Below are 21,690 nucleotides of genomic sequence, written 5' to 3'. Positions count from 1 at the left end.
GATAAGACCCAAGGAAAGGGTTTTTCCTTCAATGGCAACAATCAACCTGAAACCAAAATCCTTTAGACGTAAATATCTCCAAATAGTAAATTATAGAATATTCTGAACAATATAATTATTCTCTAGTACATAACAGGCTGGGTACTCTATATAGAGTTCACAAATTATGTGCAGACAACTGGTAAGCATTGTGAAGGAGGCGTAGTGATCACAACAATTGGTGTCCCATAGGCTATCGAAAGTGATAAGAATAGATATCTGTGATATAGGGTGGCACCCTAGCGCTTGACCCTGTCTCACATTGATGATGGGATAGGGTGAACCCACATACGCCCCAAATTTCATATTTTACACATTGACAATGTCCAAGGTATGTGGGCAATACACACAAAGTGTGATTTTTAGGACTTTGTTCTGTAAGCTGGATTGATGTGCTCCGTACAGAGCACACATAACACGATTTCCACCAAGAACATTATGTGTCCATCCAAAAGCCTGTAAGGGGGGTCCACAGGTAAGCCTAGAACTAAGATAAAGCGAGGATCTTCGATCCATGCTCCAGTCATAAGCCCTACAGGTATGTCTCCTATGCGACACTTGTCCAAGGAGTACACGTCATACATGAGATGTACTGTAGGGATATTTGATTTACGAACAGGCTACTCTGTACGGAGTATGTATATTCAAATGGGGGTCTGCAGGTACCGTTATTCCCAAGTGCCTGAATTAATTTGAATGGTCGAATCACCTTTGTAGAAGCAGTTGACATCCCGTGTGGCTGGTGTGGCGTTTATGTTTTAGTGCAATCCTAGCTCAGAAACTGTAATGTTGTTCCATGGGTGGTCGAGCGAACTTTAGCGCCACTTGGGCTGGAACCACGGTAACCCGGAGGAAGAAACCTTGGGTCAAGTCTGGAGGAAAGCTTTACCTAAATAATAGCTTCCACCTTCCTGGAGGTTCTTCATACCTTCAGTACTAGTAACTCCTTTTAATATAGGCCTGAAGGTTTAGACGACATTTTTGGTGATAGTCAGAAATAATTTAAGATAGACCAAGTCTAATGAAAATAGTAACATACCGGTTGTTGGGCCTAGACTGAAACGGAGGGGGGGCCAATCAGTCCCAAATTCAGGGGCCAAGTTTAGACTAATCGGTAATATTCTCTACTCCGTACGGTCGAGGCTCTCCTCTCTTTTCTTCTTTACAACTGATTATCGCATTGTGAGAGGGGGAATTTCATTCACTAATCTCCAATCACTTCCTCTCTCCTACTACTCTCGTTTGTATCCTCTTTGCGGCTCCCGGTTGTCTCGAAAACCGGTGTCTCACAATCCCACCTCGTCCTTGCGACCCTTTCGACTCGTTTATTATTTATCTCTTGATTTCTTCTCTATAGCGGGTTGATCCTGCTTTGCCTTTTTGTTTTGTTTTGTTTTCTGCCCTGTGACTTAACCCCCAGTCATTCCTATATCACCACTACCCGCCCGATCCTCGCGCCAGTCGATCCCTACATCCTTGATGAATACGCGCCTGCTTGGTTCGAACCGTTAGATTTTGGATTGGTATAACGTAACGAACATCAATCGTGCTCGGCCAACATGCAGAACTACATCTGGGCTCTGCTAGGCCTGGCCTTGGTGCCTCAAGCCCTGGCAGCCGACACTCTATCCACGAGCGGATTCAACCTGTGCATGACCAATTCGGCAATTAATGTCCAAAAGATGGATGTTACCTACACTCGTTCCACTGGAATAGTTGTCTTCGACGTGGCTGGTACCAACGCGATGGAACAGAAGGTGCGGGCGGCCATCACCGTCACTGCCTACGGTAACGAAATCTACAAGAAAGAATTTGATCCCTGCGGCGACGAGATTCATGTCGACCAACTCTGTCCCGTCCCCAAGGGTACTTTCAAGGCCAGCGGATCCATGGAGGTTCCGTCCGAATATGCTAGCCAGATCCCTGGTATCGCATTCAAAATTCCCGACTTGGATGGCCAGGCAAAGCTTGTCCTGAAATCCAAGGAAGACCAGAAAAACGTGGCGTGTATTCAGTCACAACTATCCAATGGCCACACCGCCGACGTCGGTGCGGTTAAATACGTCTCGGCTGGAATTGCGGCAGGCGCTCTAGCACTGAGCGGTGTCTCTGCCCTCGGCTCGGCGGGTTCTGTTGGATCACCGTCCTCCAGCCCTGGATTTGGCGATGTGATGGGCTGGTTCCATTCCATGGCCACCAATGGCATGCTCAGTGTTGCTTACCCACCTGTCTATCGCAGCTTCTCCTCAAACTTCATGTGGAGTACTGGTTTGATCCCATGGGCTGGCATGCAACAGTCTATCGACAAATTCCGGGAGGCCACTGGCGGCAACTTGACCACGGAAAGCTACGAGTACTTAAAGAACTCCTCTGTCACGCACAGTAGCTCAGCATCCACCAACACAACGAAACGGAGCTGGGATTACACAATCGAATTCGGGCAGATGGTCCCTCGCTCGGTTGAGGCATCCGCCGATCCCAATGTTTCCGATAGCTCCTCGGATAGTGACGAAAGTGACTCTTCGAGCACGGTTAGCGACCTGAAGGAACTCGCTCAGGAACTGATGGTTCCTTCCGCCAACATCTTCATGACTGTTCTCTTGATATTTGCCATCGTCATTGCCGTGGTGGTCGTTGGTATTCTTTTACTGAAGGTTGTTCTGGAACTGTGGGCGCTGTATGGCAACTTCCCAAACAAACTCTCTGACTTCCGGAAAGATTATTGGGGCTTGATGGCGCGGACAATTACCAACATGATTCTCGTGCTTTACAGTATCTGGGTGCTATACTGTGTCTACCAACTACGAAAGGGTGACTCGTGGGCAGCAAAGACGCTGGCCGCCATAACCCTCTCTATCTTCACAGCGGTTCTTCTTTTCTTTGCCATTCGCATTGTATACATGGCTCGTAAGTACAAGAAGACCGAAGGAGATGCTTCCAGCTTGTACGAGGACAAGGAAACCTGGAAAAAATACAGTTTGTTTTATGACAACTACAAGAAGGACTTCTGGTGGCTCTTCATCCCCGTCATTGTGTACGCATTGGTCAAAGGCTGCATCATTGCTGGTGGTGAGGGTCACGGTTTGTTCCAAAGTGCCGGCCAGCTCGCTTGCGAAATCCTTCTGTTGGGACTCTTGGTATGGAGTCGCCCATATGCCACCAAGGCATCGATGGGAATCAATATCGCCGTCCAGGTCGTTCGTGTTCTGTCCATCGTTTGCGTCCTGGTCTTCGTCGAAGAACTTGGTCTTTCCCAAACAACAAAGACCGTCACTGGCATTGTCCTCATAGTCGTGCAGTCCACCCTCACTGCAGTCCTCGCTATCCTCATTGCAGTCAACGCCATCATCAATTGCTGCCGTGAGAACCCGCATGCTAAGCGGAGAAGAGAAGCTGGTAAGTGGCAGCTACTTTGTGATCCAAGCTAGATCCCAAGATGTAAATTTTCTAACAATTCCCCATAGAAAAAGCGAACCGCGACCTTGACGACCTAACTCCTTTGGATGCCCGGGACTCCCTCCTTATGGACCACCCGCAACGCAAGGATTACGCTGAGATGAGCAACTTCAATTTCAACGGCCCATACGAGTCTTACCGAGATGAACCCAAGCGAGCCGGACCAACTGGTAGCGACGAACGCGCTGGTTTAGTCCACAATGACTACGGTGTGGCGTACGGGCGCAGTGCAAGTCCCGACAGCCACCACTCGCGAAGCTCTCTTGAAGGCCGCCGTCCTGCAGCTCCGGGCTACGGGATGGCATATTAAAAAAAAAGAAACAAAAATCAACAAAAATCAATCGACGAAAGCGTCACAGACTCGATATGACGTTACAACTCTTCTTGCTTCCATATTCTTACCTTCTTCGACATTCTTAGATCAGGCACACGCGTTGTGACTTCGGAGTTATTTTTTGACGGTTTTTAGCGTGTGCTTGAAATGGCGGGCATTGATTGATCTTCCCGCCTTTAGATGCATCTTCTTGTGTGATATCACTTACATCCATTCTTTTTTCATCTTGTCCCTATACATACCTCATTCATTACAATATTTACCCTCTATCATTTATATTACAGCTTGCACTTGGTGAGCATTTCTTCTAAATCGAGCTTTTTGATATCTTTGTCTTGTTCGTAGTCCTCTAACCTAGGCGAGATGGGTATGTTGCCGCCAAAGAATTTCTCGTGGTAAGAACTCTTTGAAGAAATGCTTGCAACATTAGTTATAGGCTAAATTTGAGTATTTTGTCTTTTTTCTTATACAGATCTACAGACAGAAACGTTGATATGCATGGCGAACAATGAACAAAATGACCAGGAGAGGAGAATCATCTCTCTGAGCAAGTCCACAAAGAGAATCTTTAAAAAGCCCGTATAATATGTTCCCACCAAAGTCTTGGAAGTTGGGTGCTTACATTGTATGGTAGCAAACCTTTCGACAGATCTGTGAACATCAGGCCGTTTTGATTGAATGCCAAAGTATCAACATTCTTCAGGTTCTTACACTCATTTGAGAAACGATAATTACACGTTTGTACAAAACTATACACTCGATATTGAAGTAAGCGTGAATTACAAAGGCTGTGGTGCCAGTGCAGTTTGGTCATGAACTAGGCAATCCTGTCCACGTCACGTGTACTATGTAGCCCTATCTCAAAGACAACCCATCCATTTGACTTTGGGCAATACGACATACGAACAATGATTCTGATTTCAAGATGACATATGTGTTTATACAAAGGTGTCTTAGGTCTCGGGTCTCAATTTGAAATGCCCCGTGTGGGCTGGTTAGGCTGCGTTGCGCTAGCTCCCACACAGACACCATAGGTACCACGACTTGGAGAGCTCGACCCCCCTGGTTACTCAAGAACGAAGACCCTACACTCTACGCTATACGCCATACGCCCTTCATCCTATGCCCTGTCTCCTACAATATGCTCTACAAAATAAGCTCTCGGATGAACACTTTTGACTCTTGATTGTGAGGCTAACGCCACAACAAAGTAGTGTATCAACGAATTTGAACGAAGGTTAAAGACTAGCTTTCACCGATCGCCGAACAATTTCCCTCCCAGTTAGCACGGAGAACCTCGACGCAAGCCTTGATTCCCAGGGCCCTGGCAAGTAAAAGCTCCACCCACGAAAGCACCGAACCAGGGACAGCCTTGAACTTAAGACAAAGAGTATGGAAATCGCCAATACAACCAGTTCGCCAGGCCCCAACGTCGCCTTCGCTGGCGGCCGCACAATTATCAATCCTTGAGGCCCAAATTCGCTGGCCCCAGGTAAAAAAAAGAGACTTAAAAAACACATAAGAGAAACGAAATCGGATCTGAAACGAGAAGAGACTAGATGCGTCACATGAAGGGGGCCACAGCAAGCAGCTTAGCGCTGGTAGGGGTGGTAGGTACGGTGTCCACCTCGGCCGCCACCACGGTAGTTCGCACCAGGCTTGCCAGCGTTACGGGGTCCAGTAGGAGCATTTGGAGGAGCAGTGCCCTGAGGTTGAGGAGTAGTTCCTGTTTGGGAGAAGCGTTAGTCAACGGAGCAAGAAATAGGAACGGAATTGAGATGAAGGGGACACAATATGCAGAAACTCGTAAGAATCACATACCACTACCCGAACTTCCAATGCGTCTCATACCTGCTGGTCCGGTTGGGACATGAGGTTGAGGGACTTCATCGTACATGCCCTCCCACGAAGTCGGGCCACCCTGCTGCTGGTAGGGCGAGAAACCGCGAGGGTCCATCGAGCGGTTAATCTGCTGCTGTTCATACTTTTGCTGCTCGAAAGCAATCTGCTCGGTGGCATTGTATCCAGGTCCAGTTTGTCCTCTGGCTGGGGTTCCAGCGCCGTTGTTGTAGTTGGCGGCCATAGCAGCGGCGTTGGGAACGGGACTAGCACAATCACTGCCTGTACCGCCGGGTACGTTGGGTTGGTTAGGCTGCATCATAGCCGGGTTCATCATGTTGGGCATAGCTTGCTGGGAGCCAGGACTCTGAGGGCCAGGGCTCATAGTACCTTGCTGCTGGGCACCCATTTGCTGCTGCTGCTGCTGGCGCATCTGCATCTGCTGCATCTGTTGCATTTGCGCGATCATAGCGGGGTTCATGTTCATGGCGTTCATGTTCATACCAGGCATCCCTCCTTGACCGGCAGCCATCGACTGCTGCATCATGGTAAAGTATTGTTGCATGCGTTGCCAGTACTGTGCCATCATCTGAGGAGTCATCGAACTGCCCTGTCCCTGCTGAGCAGCTTGCTGCTGACCTCCATCATTCTGGTTTTGGTCGCGGTATCCTCCGTTGCGGTGGCCGCCGCCACCACGTTGATCGTTGTTGTCACGCAGGTTACCACGGGGCTGGGCCTTCTTGACCTCAATTGGCTTGCCCAGGATTTCAAGAGGACGGGAGAGAGCCTTCTCAACAGCAGCATCGCCGTCGAAAGTGACAAAACCGAATCCGCGGGGTCGTCCAGTGTCCTTGTCCATCATAAGAGTGGCATCAACAACACGGCCAAACTGCGTAAAGAATTGCTTGAAATCCTGCTCGGTGGCCTCCTGGCTAACGCCACCGACAAAAATCTTAGAAGTCTTCTCCTGTTCATCGCGGGGAATAGCACGCTTGGGATCAATCTTGGATATTTTGTCAGCAACAGTTTTCTTTGCCCATTTGCGAGGTATTCCTTACAATCTTTCCATCCAGATAATGCTCCTTCACCATCACAGTATTGACAGTCTTGGCGTCACGGAAAGTCAAAAAGCCAAAGCCGCGAGAGCGTCCAGTGGCGCTATCACGCATGACAGTGCACTCCTGAACCTCACCGAATTGAGAAAAATAGTCACGAAGGGACTCTATATGAGAACCAAGTTGGGTTAGCCAGATGACGGCTTTCCGTGCAGCAAGGATATACGCCCATACCGTCTGTAGTTTCCCAGTTCAGCCCACCAATGAACATCTTTCTAACAATCACATTTCATTGGTCAGCAGGGACTCATCGCAGGAATAAAAACAAAACGGCCCAGGTAATGATCTTCAGTGAACAACATGATGGTGGAAGGTAATGTAATAGTGATGATAAATGGCACGACAAATGAAGCAAATCAATACACAAAGGCGGGTGGCCAGGTATCGCTAATCATGGGCTAGTCGAGTGTGCGAAAAGCCTCGCTATTCTGAGCACGTTGCCCTATAACAAGTAAGGCACGTGCTAGGTCGGTACATGATCTTCGGTACCTCGTAGTCACTGTCAATGTATACTTGTACGGTCCTGAGCTTTTCATGTTCACAGGATTTAACGTCAAGCCCACAGGTTTACATGGGCTTGGATGCACAATTCATGTCCCTCTCTTTCTGGATTGCTCAAGCCGGAGATAGGCGAGATGAGAAGCGTGGAGGTGCAAGTATTTCAGTCGTAAAAAGTGAATTGTCACTGTCTGTCTGTCTGACCCGTGAAAACCTTTGCCTTGTCTAACACAGAGTCCCAAGCTAGATAGCTACTTCTTGCTCTGCCCTATCAAGGTATATCGACAGGAAACTATATAGTATCGGCTGTACTATATATGAATCGTTTGTGACAAAGGTCCGTGGGTGGCGTGTTTTGACTTGCGCAAGCAATTGTCTTCATCAAGGGCCCCAGCCAATGTGTCTTTTGAGCCTCCGCTTGACTCCGTGGAGCAAATGCTGGGGTATCCCAATATGTATTGGAGATGCCTTGTGGTAGTGCGAGGAAGAGAGGTGCTGATTGGTCGCCGAGCCCGCTGTTTGTTTTCCTCCTTTGAAAGTGCATGCGCCACCCAACAACAGGCAATTTTTCTTGAAACAGCCCACATTCCACAGCCCAGAGAGATAGTTGAAACCGTAGCTAGGAGTCTCCTTCCGGGACCCGAATAGCAGTCGAAACCCATGAATAGCAATTGACACCACCCAGATTTGCACCGAGGTAAATCCCCAAGCCAGACAAAAGAAATGCAATTGGGGGTATGGTCCAAACATGAATATGAAAAAAAAAAAAACACGATGAGTCGACTTACCCGTCTTCTTTGATCCCTGTTCCGTGAGATTCGGTCTCAGCAGGAGGGGGTGCCTGGGTAGTGGCAGGGGCGCCATAAACGTTTCCGGAGCCATTGTGATAGCCTGGGTCAGACTCTGAAGGCTGGGCGGGGCGCGATTCATATGTGCCAACAGGGGCAGGTGCAAAATCCTGTCCAGCAGAGTCTCCAGCAGGTGCAGGGTTGGTCGCGCCTAGATCAGTGGACTTTGGCGCCTCGACCGCTGCAGTAGTACGGTTGGTGGAGTCGTCAGCATCGTAGCTAAGAAGAAGAAGGCAGATTAGAATTTCATTATTCAATGTAGAATCAAGTAGAATACATACAGATCAGCAAAGAGATCATCTCCATCCTCTGGGTCAGCCATGGTGAAATGAGCGATCAATAAAATCAATAAGAGAGGTAGTCACTGGAGCACGTGTAGATCTAGTCAGTCACAATAGAAGCAAAATCAAAAAAACAAGAATCGTTCAAAACGTGAGAACGAGCGGATGAAGAAGTTGAGAAAGTCCACCGCGGGAATCCCCAAGTGGGTCGATTACATAATACGTCGCTCGCCCGCAGGACTCGGGGGTGACAGCTAAGTATTTTGTATCTATAACGCTGAAACCTACAATATTGCTTTCATTTGCCTTTCATTTCAAGTCTCTCTCAAGTATGCTCTATTGATTTTCTATCTTCCTACATGGCCTGGCCGCAGGACGGGCGTTCATCCTATTACAGTGCCACCCCGCACGTGTGTTAGACTCCCGCATGAGCACACCACTTTCAGAATCTCCATACAATGGCGAACAAAAAAGGGCAGGTATGTTGAGCTCCTCAGCCCGGAGACTATGTTGAAACTGTCTGGGACAATGAGCTGACTGCAACCTCAGGAAATGGTCCAGGTTGGTTCGTATCTATTGCCTCCCCTTGCATTTTAATCGCAGCTATAGCTTACATGGCCTTTTGTCCCATTTCACAGACAAGTCGGAGTGAGTGAAGCTCTACATGTCCTCTTCTCCAGCTATGGAGACAGCTGTAAGGTTTATCAAATGCTAATGTTTTTTCAAGACGCACCGAGTCTCCCTTCTGGGCTGGCCGAAGCACGTCCCTAAATCAGGGACCATCGAAGTTCTATGGCTCGAATACTGTGGTTGGCGCATCATACTCACATGCCAATATTGTACAGTATGTAACTATACATTCCATAGATCCAGCAATTGATCAGGAACAATGACTGACAAGTGTCCTCTTTGGCAGACCTACCTCCTCCCACCCAGGCCCGAGAACACCACCGAAACCGTCGGCTACAAATGTTGCATCGAACCCAGCTCGCAGGCCAGGAAACCCAGTCGCCTCACCTCCCCGGCAACTTTACCCCGGCATTATGACCGAAGGGGTCAACGAGTGGGGTCGTGACCCCACTGAAGAAGATGATGATGATGATGACGATGACGAGATTGTGTACGATGATGATGAAGATGAATTTGGGCTTCCTAGTCTTGCTAGTATGAGGAGGAAAAGGTCCGCGCCTTTGAAGGCCCAGAATATTGATTTCAGCAGCGGAGCAGCAGGCAATCCCTCAACACTTGGGTACGGATTAGGCGCCGCTAACAGGCAACGTGCGAATAGTTCAGATATTGCGGAAGAGCGTGGTGCCCCAATGTATCCGACTGCTCGCAAGGGAGATGGGAAGATTCTTCGGCCTCAGTACAAGGACATTCTACAGGGTATGTATGAGCTGACGACCGAACAATCTGGACCATGACTGACAGTTCTAGACCCTGCTAATGCTTTGAACCTTATCAATCACTCTCCACCTCCTATAGATGCTTCACCCAAAGAAAGGGAAATCCATTCGAGTCGTATTACGCGAATTAACAAGTTCAAGCGCATCCTGCAAGCAAGTACGGTGTCTCCCACCGAGCTTCGGGATCTCGCTTGGTCAGGGGTTCCAGAGGAAGTGCGGCCAATGACTTGGCAACTTCTTCTTGGCTATCTTCCTACTAATAGCGAACGACGCATCTCCACTCTGGAACGGAAGCGCAAAGAGTACCTTGACGGAGTCCGGCAGGCCTTTGACCGAGGTAGTGGAGTAAGCTCTGCAACCGCCTCTTCTTCGACCAAGGGCCGCGGCAGAGGACTTGACGAGGCGGTTTGGCATCAGATTAGTATTGATGTACCACGCACCAGCCCTCACATTCCGCTGTACGGCTATGAAGCCACCCAGCGGTCTTTGGAACGCATCCTTTATCTCTGGGCAATCCGACACCCAGCAAGTGGTTACGTTCAAGGTATCAATGATCTAGTCACACCATTCTGGCAGGTCTTCCTAGGTGTTTACATAACCGATTTGAATGTCGAAGAAGGCATGGACCCAGGTCAATTGCCTCGAAGTGTGCTAGATGCAGTGGAAGCAGACACCTTTTGGTGTCTGACGAAGCTGCTGGATGGTATCCAGGACAACTACATATATGCTCAGCCTGGTATTCACCGGCAGGTCAGGGCACTGCGAGACTTGACAGTGCGCATTGATGCAACACTCGCGAAGCACCTGGAGCAAGAAGGTGTGGAATTTATGCAATTCAGCTTCCGATGGATGAACTGCTTGCTCATGCGGGAAATGAGCATCAAAAACACGATACGCATGTGGGACACGTACATGGTTCGTTTCCCCCTAGCGGACTGCTCTGTGTGATACTGATTGTCATTCTAGGCCGAGGAGCAGGGCTTCTCTCGATTCCACCTCTATGTTTGCGCTGCCTTCTTGGTCAAATGGACAGATCAATTGGTCAAGATGGATTTCCAGGTATGATTTTCTACTCGAATATCACTCCTATTAAACAGGAACTAACGTTTCCCCAGGAGGTCATGATGTTCCTTCAAGCATTGCCAACGAAGGGTTGGACCGAGAAAGATATTGAGCTCTTACTTAGCGAAGCATTTATCTGGCAGAGTCTGTTTCAAGACTCGCGTGCTCACCTCCGGCCGGCTGGTGATGAACCTCCTGAAAATGGTATCTTTTATTGATAGTAATCATAATTCATGATCCGAATTTCCAACTCCTATTATCGGATGCTTCCCCGGGGCAGACGTGGTCTTTCTCGCTCAGTTGAAATGAATGCCCTTTTGGTTGAATGCCCACAAAAGCTTCAAGAAATCATTCTCATCACACATTCTCGCGCGCTTCTCTGCGAGTTCAGTGTCATCCTCCAGAACCTGGCGCACCTTTTCACGGACAAGTTCTGCGACCTTGCCACGCTTCTTGCGCGAAGCTCCATTCTTGAGTGCTGCCTCAAGACGGGCATTTGTGTCCGCCTTGAAGAAATCAGGCACATCGTCATCGTCATCCATATCCATGACTTCGTCGGCCGGTTCACCAGCAGCTTGTTCCTCCTCCTGCTCGTCGCCCATGTCCATTGCCATCGGGTCGTCATTGGCGACTTCAACCGGGCCATCCTCAACGGGAATGTCGTTTTGCGCACACCATGTCCGATAGTTTGCTTCTAGCAATTCCATGATGCTTGCCGTACCAATGAAACTGGATCGAAGAGTCTTGTTTTTCCGCACAAAAACGATTCGCAGAAGACCATCCCACTCTTCGTAGCTGATCTGTGGCCGTGGGTTCTTGGGGACCATTCGAATAACGCTTGACTCAACCTGCGGCGGTGGCTTGAAGTTGTTCTTGCCAACCTTCATGATATGATCGATCTTGGCCCACATTTGCGCATTGACTGAAAGTCGACTGTAAAGTTTATCGCCAGGCTTGGCGAATAAACGCAGAGCGAATTCACGTTGGAACCTGTTTGAGACATTTATATGTAAGCTTTCATTTACACAGAACGCTTCTGCAAACTTCCAGTCTTGCAGGCGGGGACTTACATGAGAACGCAGGAGCGAGGTGCCGGAGATGTAGCCAGGAGCTTGAATGTGAGAGGGGAAGAGATCTTGACTCCGTTAGACGAAGAACATTTGGAAAGGATCTGGGACTGTACATACCTGGTAGGGAGTATTACTGATGCAGACATCGAAATATGGGAGCTCCGTCTTCATTACATCTCCAAGAATGACCTCTAAGCGCTTTTGGTATGGAGTGGACTGGAAGCGCTTGGTGACTTCTGCAGCCATACGAGGATCCAGTTCCACGGCAATGCACTTCTTTGCCTTTTCCAAAATCTTGGCTGTCAGGTTACCAGTACCAGGACCAATTTCGAGGACAATCTGTTGATTCACACGCCTTTAGTATTCATTCAAGCCAATCAATGCTTTTTGTAACTCACATCACTTTGCTTGAGCTCGGCCTTTTCCACAATTGCAGCTATAAATCCACATTGTTAGATAGAGACGGCATAACGCAGTTAACGCCAGTACTTACCAGCGATACCAGGGTTCTTCAGCACGTGCTGGCCAATATCTGTGTTCATTTTGAAGATGCTGTGAGCAGCTTTTGTCTTGGCAGCAGCATCTGACATGCCCTGCGAAGCGCTATTGCGCTTCGGCTTGTTAACCTTAGGCATCTTGTACCAATGAGCTTCTGGAATTCGACAACTATCAAAAGAAATTAGAGAGAAGACCTGCGGCAACAAAGCACCGACTTCAATGTGGGCGGAACTTTTTTTGCGATAAGATTGTCGGAACCGGAGATACATTCTTCCGAGCCCGCCTTCGCCTTCTGCGCCGTCGATGTCGAGCCCTTTGAGTTGTGCTGTGCCCAATATGGCGTCTGGACGAAAGGATTTCCTAAGCCAGGCAGCGCCTGAGAACTACGTTGCTGGTTTAGGTCGAGGTGCGACAGGATTCACTACTCGTTCTGATCTTGGCCCGGCGCGTGAAGGACCTACGCCCGAACAGATCCAAGCTGCCCTGACCAAGAGAGCTCAGCTCCTCGGAGCAGCTGCACCCACTGCTTACGGAAACACTTCACGCGAGAAGGGTGGAAAAGAAGACGAAAAGGAGGAAGAAGATGAGCGATTTCAGGATCCTGACAACGAGATTGGGCTGTTCGCATACGGACAGTTTGACCAAGAAGACGATGAGGCAGACCGCATCTACCAAGAGGTAGATGAGAAGATGGATAAGCGCCGGAGAGCTCGCAGGTTAGTCATTTCCCTCCCGCCCCCTCTCAGAAACCATTTGTTTATCGGGTTAGCCCCGGTTGTTTGGACAGAGTACCGACATAAATCGCTCGCCACCTACAGGGAAGCTCGAGAGAAAGCCGAACAACAAGAATACGAACGCAATAATCCGAAGATACAACACCAATTCGCCGATCTCAAACGCACACTAGCCTCGGTATCTGAAGAAGACTGGGCCAACCTACCGGAGGTTGGAGATTTGACGGGCAAGAATCGACGCGATAAACAGAATGCCCGACAGCGGTTCTATGCGGTCCCGGATAGCGTCATTGCTGGAGCGAGAGACTCAGCTCAGTACGGCACGACAATCGCCGAAGATGGCACGCAAACGAATATTGCAGAAGGAGAAGCCACCGAGGACTCTATGATGAACTTCGCGGATATCGGTGCGGCGCGTGATAAAGTGCTGAAGGTCCGACTAGATCAGGCCGCATCTGCTGGTACATCCGGAACCTCTACGAATATCGACCCGAAGGGTTACCTTACTAGCTTGACACAAACAGAAGCCAAAGCTGGTGAAGTTGAGGTCGGCGATATCAAGCGAGTTCGTACCCTGTTAGACTCTGTCACCAAGACTAACCCTAAGCATGCTCCCGGCTGGATTGCCTTGGCTCGTCTGGAGGAGCTTGCTGGTCGGATTGTGGCTGCTAGGACTCTCATCGCTAAAGGATGTGAGCTCTGCCCCAAAAGCGAAGATGCATGGCTGGAAAACATTCGACTCAATGAAGGCCACAATGCAAAGATTATTGCAGCCAATGCTATCAAGAACAATGACCGTTCCACAAGACTTTGGACCGAGGCAATGAGACTAGAAACGGATACCCGTGCCAAGAAGAATGTTCTTCGTCAGGCTATTTTGCACATTCCCCAATCGGTGCAGATCTGGAAAGAAGCTGTCAATCTAGAAGACGATCCAGCCGATGCGCGCTTGCTGTTGGCAAAGGCCGTTGAAATCATTCCTCTGTCAGTTGAGTTGTGGCTTGCCCTTGCTCGCCTTGAAACCCCAGAGAATGCACAGAAAGTCTTGAATGCTGCTCGCAAAGCGGTTCCTACTAGCTATGAGATCTGGATTGCTGCAGCTCGGCTCCAGGAGCAGATGGGTACATTCGCGAAGGTCAATGTCATGAAGCGTGCTGTTCAGTCTCTGGCCCGAGAGAATGCTATGTTGAAGAGAGAGGAATGGATCACCGAAGCTGAGAAATGCGAAGCCGAAGGCGCTGTCCTTACATGTGGCGGTATCATCCAAGAGACTCTTGGATGGGGCCTCGATGAGGATGATGACCGAAAAGATATCTGGATGGATGATGCAAAGGCCAGTATTGCCCGTGGTCACTACGAAACTGCCCGGGCAATTTACGCTTACGCTCTCCGGGTCTTTGTGAATCGCCGATCAATCTGGCTAGCAGCAGCGGACCTGGAACGCAACCATGGCACCAAAGAAGCTCTCTGGCAGGTTCTGGAGAAGGCAGTGGAAGCATGCCCCCAGAGTGAGGAGCTCTGGCTTCTTCTTGCCAAGGAAAAATGGCAATCTGGAGATATTGACGATGCTCGACGAGTCCTCGGCCGTGCCTTTAATCAAAACCCCAACAACGAAGATATCTGGCTGGCTGCTGTTAAGCTAGAGGCCGATGCTAAAAAGACCGACCAAGCGAGAGAGCTTTTGGCCACCGCTCGCCGTGAAGCCGGTACAGATCGCGTGTGGACCAAGAGCGTTGCTTTCGAGCGGCAGCTCGGCAATATCGACGACGCGCTGGATCTAGTCAACCAGGGCTTGCAACTATTCCCGAAGGCCGACAAGCTCTGGATGATGAAGGGCCAAATCTACGAAGCGCAAAAGAAATTCCCGCAGGCGCGCGAGGCATACGGAACAGGCACCCGAGCTTGCCCCAAGTCCGTTGCGCTATGGCTGCTTGCTTCGCGACTGGAAGAAAAAGCAGGCGCCGTGGTCCGAGCCCGATCCATCCTCGACAAGGCCCGTTTGGCCGTCCCCAAAAGTGCAGAGCTCTGGACTGAAAGTGTGCGCGTTGAACGTCGCGCCAACAATATCGCGCAGGCCAAGGTCCTGATGGCGCGCGCGATCCAGGAAGTCCCGACATCAGGGCTTCTGTGGAGCGAAAGTATCTGGCATCTCGAGCCTCGCGCCCAGCGCAAGGCGCGCAGTCTGGAGGCTATCAAGAAGGTTGAGAACGATCCTATTCTGTTCATTACTGTCGCGCGTATCTTCTGGGGCGAGCGTCGGTTGGAGAAGGCCATGACCTGGTTCGAGAAGGCGATCGTTTCGGACAGTGATTATGGTGATGGCTGGGCTTGGTATTACAAATTTCTTATGCAGCATGGCACTGAGGTTGGTTGCTCCTTTCTTTTCACTTATCATTTGGGCTCTATTTTATCATTGGAACATCCAGCTGACATGCATGTACAGGAAAAACGATCAGATGTCGTGTCGAAGTGCATCTCGATGGAACCCAAGCACGGTGAATTCTGGCAATCCATCGCGAAGGACCCGGCCAATGCCTACAAGTCCACCGAGGAGATCTTGAAGCTCGTCGCAAATACAATCAACTAACGGACGTATTCTTGGTGTATTGTCTACAGGCGTTTCGGGGGCACAGCGTCCATGGAATTCAATCTTCAACAGGGATATACGTCTCTGTCCGACTCATGTTTTATGTAAAAATTCAGTCTCCTAATGTGTAAGTATGTCCCAAGATAACCAAATTGTAAAGTAGAATTCCTGGGTATTGAAACAAGCTTGACCTACAACAGGGGTCATGGCCATGCGAGTTTTGAGGTCTGTTCGTTTTGAGATTTCCCATCATCCTCCAGATATCGACCGCTTCGCCCTGTCCCTTAAAAAGTACTGTACATGGCCAAGATAGGAAGGTGAAACATAGGACAAGACAGGCGGTCGAGAACGGATAGGACAATATCTTCAAACTCCAAATCAATATGCAAATCATGTGGCGCCACAAATAGTGATCACCTCCCTTGGTAGTACCCAGACGCCTTGAGCCACCATCCAACCCGTGAGTGGAAACCAGAACAGATATAAAAAAATAAAAGAGAAAAAAGCATGTAATGTAGCATGTATGACAAACAGTGAAAAAAAAAAGGACAGGGGGGTATAAAATTCTCATGCAGCCATGGACAGACACTCGTCGAGTACAGAGCTCAACTGATCTCGATCATCAAGTGTGCCGCCTTCCCAGTCTAGCAGAGAACCGTCTTCATCATCGTCCAAGTCCATCTCGTCTTCGTCGGCTTTGATTTCCTGATGTGGTTCACCAACGCCATTCTCCAACCGATCGTGCCTTTCAGTCTCGAGTTCGTCTTCGAAGTATCCGTTCATGATCTGGTCTACGATGAGCGGCATGTGCCCGAGGACACCGCCGCCAAGTTCCAAGGTTAACCGTAGGTCTCTGACGCCCAATGGTTTTCGAAGGTTGGCTTCTCTCGCTTCAACGGGGAGTAGGCCTGTGGCAGCGTCTTTCGCGATCTCTCCACGTGTGTATGCAAGTTCTTCGACTTCTAGTTGATGTCGGTACTGGCGCATCATCATGTTATTGATTGTACCGGACGGGCCATTCGAACGGGTTCGCGAAAATACCGCCGATAATACTTCCTTCACGAATGTTTCTGTCGCAATTGCCATAAACTCAGCACACGGAAGCCCGGCACCGCTGGGTAGAGACTCTTCATAACATATGGGAACCATGCGGGCATGGATGGATTCGGCATCAGGGAACTCGCCTGTCTCTGCGGCGAGGGGTTGGGCATATCGTTTTCGGATTTCCAGTTCCCAGTCTGTAACGGAGGAGGATGGTTAGGCAATTTTTCCTGACAAGGGACCACGGGAACGGAGAGGATATCTCGAGTTCGATGGGAAAGGTGTCGCCTTACTAGTCTTGTTAAGCCCGCCTGCACTTGCGGGAACCTGGCTGGGCAATTTGAATTGCTTAGCTAAATAGCTTTCTTCGAGCTCCGTGGGCACCTTTTCATTAGGGTCTCGCTGGTGACCATTAGCTCTCTGTTTCTGGGGGTGAAGGTTTTCGTCATCGTTTGCGACTACGTACTTCTGGTATTCCCTTTATGCGCCGACGATCCCTTGGAGGTAATTTCATGACCTCCGTCTTCAGTCTTTGTTCAGCAGCATCTCCGGAGACGGGCTTTGACACTGTTGATGGTTTATCATTGGCCGATACCCAATTTGCGACGCCATGATCGGGGAGGTCGCGCGTGAGGTTTCCGATAAGCGCGCATACGAAATTGTTATGTAGATGTTCGTTTTTAGGATCGGCGCACAAGAAGTAGTCGACCCGTGACGCGTATTCACTCTGGTTGTAATGTCCTATAATCGGCCAAGCGGTCAGGAGATGATCGAACCGGGGGCCAGTATGTAGAGGAGAAGGGGGAAACAGCCTCCGCGGAGCTCAAGCATTCGCTTTCTGACCAGGAATTCCATGCGCATCACGACGTACCTAGTAAGAACAGAGCTGTGGCCTCTTTGTACTCGGCCCACTTGTCTCCGATGGCGGTCTTCAGGTCCGTGTAGGCATGTTCCAGCTCCAACCTCGGCACCGATATCAGAGCTCTGGAGGTCTTTGCGGATACTGAGCCATTGAGCACGGCGCCCTTTGGATTTGAGACAGAGTCACTCCGACTCAGAGCTGCCGGATCAATCTGCATGGTTGCTGGACTTGCGAGAGCGCGACGGTCGACGCCGAAGGGCAGGGAATATTGGCACCTACGCCTTCATCAAGGAGGATTCTAGGGTTCAAACTAGAAAAAGATGAAGAGACGATACTTTCATAAGAGAATCTGGGGAACTGAAGATGAAAATTGATGGAATGAAAGAGATGGCGATGGGTTTGGGTGGAAGGGAGGTTCCGACTTGCGGTTCCCCGCCAGAAGCCAGAAACGGATACATCGATGTGCGCCAAACTTGTGCCCTTTCATGTTTGAAGATATTACCTTACTCTACGGCAATGGCTATTTTAGATGTTTTTCAAATTCATTCCCTAGGTTTTTATGCTAGCTGCACTACATCTTCATTTAATACTCCAAAGAGTTGTCCAATCTCCGCAATGATCTCCGTAATCTCATTCGATAATTGGCCTGTTACCAAAACTAGAAGTACATGGGTCAGTACATCCCACAGAATATAACGAGAAGCCAAACAAATACTCACTATAGGCGTAAAGCAAAGCACAGTCCTCATCTGTGGTCTGTTGAGATGCTTGACGATCCAGGCGATAGCGATAGATGCGAGCAAGCAACCGGTCTCGGGCATGCTCAATGCTAGGGAGCACATCACTCAAAGGGTACTCGAGTTTCATTGACGAAGCAATCACTAAAGGATAGTCAGCACAGTATCAAGCCCACGGTTGCAAAAGAACGGACCTGTTAATAGATGGCTCACGCGAGCAGATAGCTGGTGTCGTTCCGATTTTGTGTATTGAAGAAGGCTGATTTCACCTTCAGTAGCCATGTCGTTCTTCATCAGCTCGATGTTCATGGTATGGAAAGAATTCACCATGCTGCGTGTACGGCGAACAATCCTGGCATACGAGACTTCAGGGAACGCACTCTTCAGTTCAAATTCAGAGCCTGCTGCAGCCTGAAGAGACTCCAATCGCGACAAAAATCTTTCAATCTCAAGCTTCTCTCGGGGGTTCATGTATAAAATAGATCTTGTATCCTTCGCCATAGTGGAGAGTGGGTCACGCTTCCAGATAAGGCTCAAATGCAGCCAGAGAAGACTCAGACTATCCTTGAGCCTACGTCTTGCGCTGACGGGCCAAATCATTCGAGTGATGATGACCCCCCAAATGCACCCAGAAAACACAGCAACAACCCGATGAAGTGCAATTTCAGTCATGATTGGATTAGAACCGCCTTCGTCTTCATCGAAGTTTGCCCCTTTCTGAGAGAGGGAATAGGCGTATAGAACGGAGAGGTTGTAAGTGAGCATGATGAACCGGCCCATGGGCCCATTTCCACGAACAATAGTGATGTATCCAGTCCAGACGGCCATTATCCATCCCAAGAATGCAAGACCGAATACGTTCCCAGCGGTGATCTTCCATGCCACAATAGCAGCGACTGCCCCCAAGCAAGTGCCAAGAAACCGGGCATACCCCGTCGTGTTCGAAGCCCCGATTGTCATTGAGCATACCAGCATGTAGGACAACAGGCCCCATTCTCCCCGCCAACGTCCGTAGAACGGACGGGTTGAAGGAAGGAAAGCAGGTAGAGCGTAGATTGCAGCTCCTGCCCCAACCTTGATCGCGTATTTCGTATCATCTCGCCTGAAGAACCCAAGACATTTCCATAAACGGTAACCGAGTCTTTGCTTTGTTGTTTCTTTTGCTGAAGGGGCTTTTTGTATCTGAACACTGACAGGGAGTCTATCATGTGCAATCAATCCATCTGATGCATGTCTAGCATGACTATGGAGGTCCTGCTCGGTAGCGGGTAAATCGAAATACCTGGAAGCTGGTTCTATGGGGCATTAACGTGATATCCATGGTCGCAAGGATTGCTATGTGGAGACATACGTACCAGCACCAAAGGAGGCCAATTTAGCAGCCTCTGTAGTCCTTGACCACTGCCACACTTTGAGCCATGACCAGGTTCGCCCATTAGGCCGCTCTTCGACTTCCAGCTGCAGCTCATCCAAAATGGAAAGCATCTCTTTGAGCTGCTCTCCAAATTCGAGGAGTGAAAAACTAAAATGGCTACAGCTGGCTGATACTTCCTCAAGATCGGCCTCGGCTTCGCGGGTCTTAAGTTTCATGGTTTCTTTCTGCTGATACAGGGATGCGAGCGTGGCCTGGCGCGATTCTTTGTAAAGATCAAGCGCCCTGTCAAGACTGATTCGCAGTCGACCATTCACTGAGACCCTGTAGTTCGGTGCAGGCCCAAATGGAATCTCCTTGAAGATCTCTTTCAATGTAAAGGCCAACGATCGCTACTTCCAGTCAGTCCTGAATTGTGTCAAATACTTCTTGGGTTCAACTTACCATTGATGGACCCAAGTGAGAGATGAAGATAGTGAAGATATCCGCCGGAAGAAGTGTGGGCCTGGGTGTCGATTCACCACTTCCAAGCTGGTGAGAACGTATAGAAGCGCCTGGAGATAGTTCCTCCTCTGGTCTCTCAACGATGGGCTCCAAAAAGGACCCATCGGGGAATGACCAGGATCGTTCGAGGGGTGTGAAATAATCAACATGAGTCGAGCTACCCTGCTGATCTTCCGGAGAGCCAGATTCACGGGCAATTGTCTCACGAATCAAACTAAACTGGAGAGCAGCTGCATTACGAAGGCCTCCCATGTTATGGGTGATGTCCTGCACCCATCGGACGAGATTCTTTTCGAGTCTGTACTCTTTTCGGTGCCTGCTACATAGTGCTCAAGTTTAGCTTCTCGCACGAGCCTGTCGAGCTGGCTATAGGCTTTGCGATGCCTTGCCTCGGCATCAACAAATTCAGCCGAGCTAAGGACTTCTTCAGTCCCGCTCAGGAAGCTTTCTGTGATGAGTGCCATCATGAGGGCCAATGTATCAGTGACCGTGACGAGGTTCGAGCGCAGCTTTTGACGCGCTGATATGGGGAAGACGAAAAATGAAACAACCATGACGGCTATCACGCCCATTACGACCATCTTTAAGACCTGGAAGATCTTGGCAAGGGACAAGTCGCCGCTTTGCACAGCACCTTCCTTGGTCAAGATGGTGATTGTTGCTAGAGAAGTGAGTGAACAGGCAACGTTCACCAGAGGATCTCCCAGTCGTTGCTTGGTCCAACCCACGAAGCCAAGCCCACCGCCACAAAATACTATCAAAACCACCGCGTGGCCAAGAACAGGCAGTTCCAATGTGTCCTGAAAAAACATCTCCACGAACATGCTGGTAATAGTCAAGAGGGAAGAATAGCAGAACGCCAGGAACGCGCAGATTAATGCCTTGAACATCCCACCCTGAGACCTGGCCGGATGAAAGTAGACCGTCACCGTAGCCACCATGTGCTTCCCATCCTGATGGCCCAGCAAGGCTGAGACTGCAGGGATAAAGGTTGCAAGAGATCCGGCCAAATAGGCAAGACTGTACTTCAAGATCCCAATCCCCGGTTCTGACCTAATGAACTGATTTGTTTGCATCCATTTATCGTGTGTACGGCGTTTTAGCGCGTCAAAATACCCCTCGTAATGTTGGATCTCGTTTGTGAGGAGGCCGCGCCTTTCATCGTTCTCGTCGTCGGGTATGGGCGTGGGGTCTCGGAGGTTAACGAGGCCTCTCAGGCGTTGGCCTGTTTTGGGAAGAACAAATGTAGCATTGCGGAGCTTCAACGACGATTAGTATATCTCTATAGTCGGAGAATGCTAGTACATACCGTTGGGCGCGAGCGGCGGGAGCTGCTGGGAGTTCCAGCCGGCATCTTCGAGGTTTCACGTACTTCACGTGGACTTAGGGCATTGTACAAGCCCCATG

The 21,690-nt window shown here is 49.6% G+C and overlaps 7 protein-coding genes across 7 annotated transcripts; 3 read left to right on the top strand and 4 right to left on the bottom strand.

Moving 5' to 3' along the window:
* Positions 1-1,598: 1,598 nt before the first annotated feature.
* N7500_002114 (transient receptor potential ion channel family protein) lies at positions 1,599-3,805 on the top strand (the record flags this gene model as incomplete). The annotated part of the gene is made up of 2 exons (XM_056673260.1): positions 1,599-3,435; positions 3,504-3,805. The coding sequence occupies 2 exons, from the start codon at positions 1,599-1,601 to the stop codon at positions 3,803-3,805; spliced, it is 2,139 nt and encodes a 712-aa protein (XP_056533785.1).
* Positions 3,806-5,421: 1,616 nt separating this feature from the next.
* On the bottom strand, positions 5,422-8,451 carry N7500_002113 (Nucleotide-binding alpha-beta plait; the record flags this gene model as incomplete). Its single annotated transcript, XM_056673259.1, has 6 exons — positions 5,422-5,555; positions 5,651-6,671; positions 6,727-6,890; positions 6,958-6,998; positions 8,070-8,348; positions 8,411-8,451. 6 exons carry the CDS (start codon positions 8,449-8,451, stop codon positions 5,422-5,424), a joined length of 1,680 nt encoding a protein of 559 aa, XP_056533784.1.
* Positions 8,452-8,868: 417 nt separating this feature from the next.
* On the top strand, positions 8,869-11,127 carry N7500_002112 (GTPase-activating protein GYP1; the record flags this gene model as incomplete). Its single annotated transcript, XM_056673258.1, has 8 exons — positions 8,869-8,889; positions 8,960-8,975; positions 9,049-9,058; positions 9,138-9,254; positions 9,312-9,796; positions 9,848-10,731; positions 10,783-10,875; positions 10,932-11,127. 8 exons carry the CDS (start codon positions 8,869-8,871, stop codon positions 11,094-11,096), a joined length of 1,791 nt encoding a protein of 596 aa, XP_056533783.1. The 3' UTR covers positions 11,097-11,127.
* A 47-nt stretch (positions 11,128-11,174) lies between these two features.
* Positions 11,175-12,583, bottom strand: N7500_002111 (dimethyladenosine transferase; the record flags this gene model as incomplete). Its single annotated transcript, XM_056673257.1, has 5 exons — positions 11,175-11,868; positions 11,949-12,013; positions 12,066-12,287; positions 12,347-12,384; positions 12,442-12,583. 5 exons carry the CDS (start codon positions 12,581-12,583, stop codon positions 11,175-11,177), a joined length of 1,161 nt encoding a protein of 386 aa, XP_056533782.1.
* Positions 12,584-12,782: 199 nt separating this feature from the next.
* On the top strand, positions 12,783-15,767 carry N7500_002110 (U4/U6-U5 snRNP complex subunit PRP6; the record flags this gene model as incomplete). The annotated part of the gene is made up of 1 exon (XM_056673256.1): positions 12,783-15,767. One exon carries the CDS (start codon positions 12,783-12,785, stop codon positions 15,765-15,767), a length of 2,985 nt encoding a protein of 994 aa, XP_056533781.1.
* Positions 15,768-16,334: 567 nt separating this feature from the next.
* On the bottom strand, positions 16,335-17,887 carry N7500_002109 (TADA1 family protein; the record flags this gene model as incomplete). The annotated part of the gene is made up of 4 exons (XM_056673255.1): positions 16,335-17,005; positions 17,102-17,210; positions 17,275-17,549; positions 17,680-17,887. The coding sequence occupies 4 exons, from the start codon at positions 17,885-17,887 to the stop codon at positions 16,335-16,337; spliced, it is 1,263 nt and encodes a 420-aa protein (XP_056533780.1).
* Positions 17,888-18,227: 340 nt separating this feature from the next.
* N7500_002108 (FUSC family protein) lies at positions 18,228-21,637 on the bottom strand (the record flags this gene model as incomplete). Its single annotated transcript, XM_056673254.1, has 7 exons — positions 18,228-18,328; positions 18,390-18,551; positions 18,602-19,509; positions 19,759-20,171; positions 20,224-20,528; positions 20,588-21,542; positions 21,593-21,637. The coding sequence occupies 7 exons, from the start codon at positions 21,635-21,637 to the stop codon at positions 18,228-18,230; spliced, it is 2,889 nt and encodes a 962-aa protein (XP_056533779.1).
* Positions 21,638-21,690: the final 53 nt, after the last annotated feature.

This window comes from Penicillium coprophilum (genome assembly GCF_028826855.1).
Source record: "Penicillium coprophilum strain IBT 35676 chromosome Unknown utg000002l_segment0_segment1, whole genome shotgun sequence".
NCBI lineage: Eukaryota > Fungi > Ascomycota > Eurotiomycetes > Eurotiales > Aspergillaceae > Penicillium > Penicillium coprophilum.
Note: the sequence above shows the minus strand (reverse complement) of the source record. Positions and strands in the feature narration are given on the sequence as shown.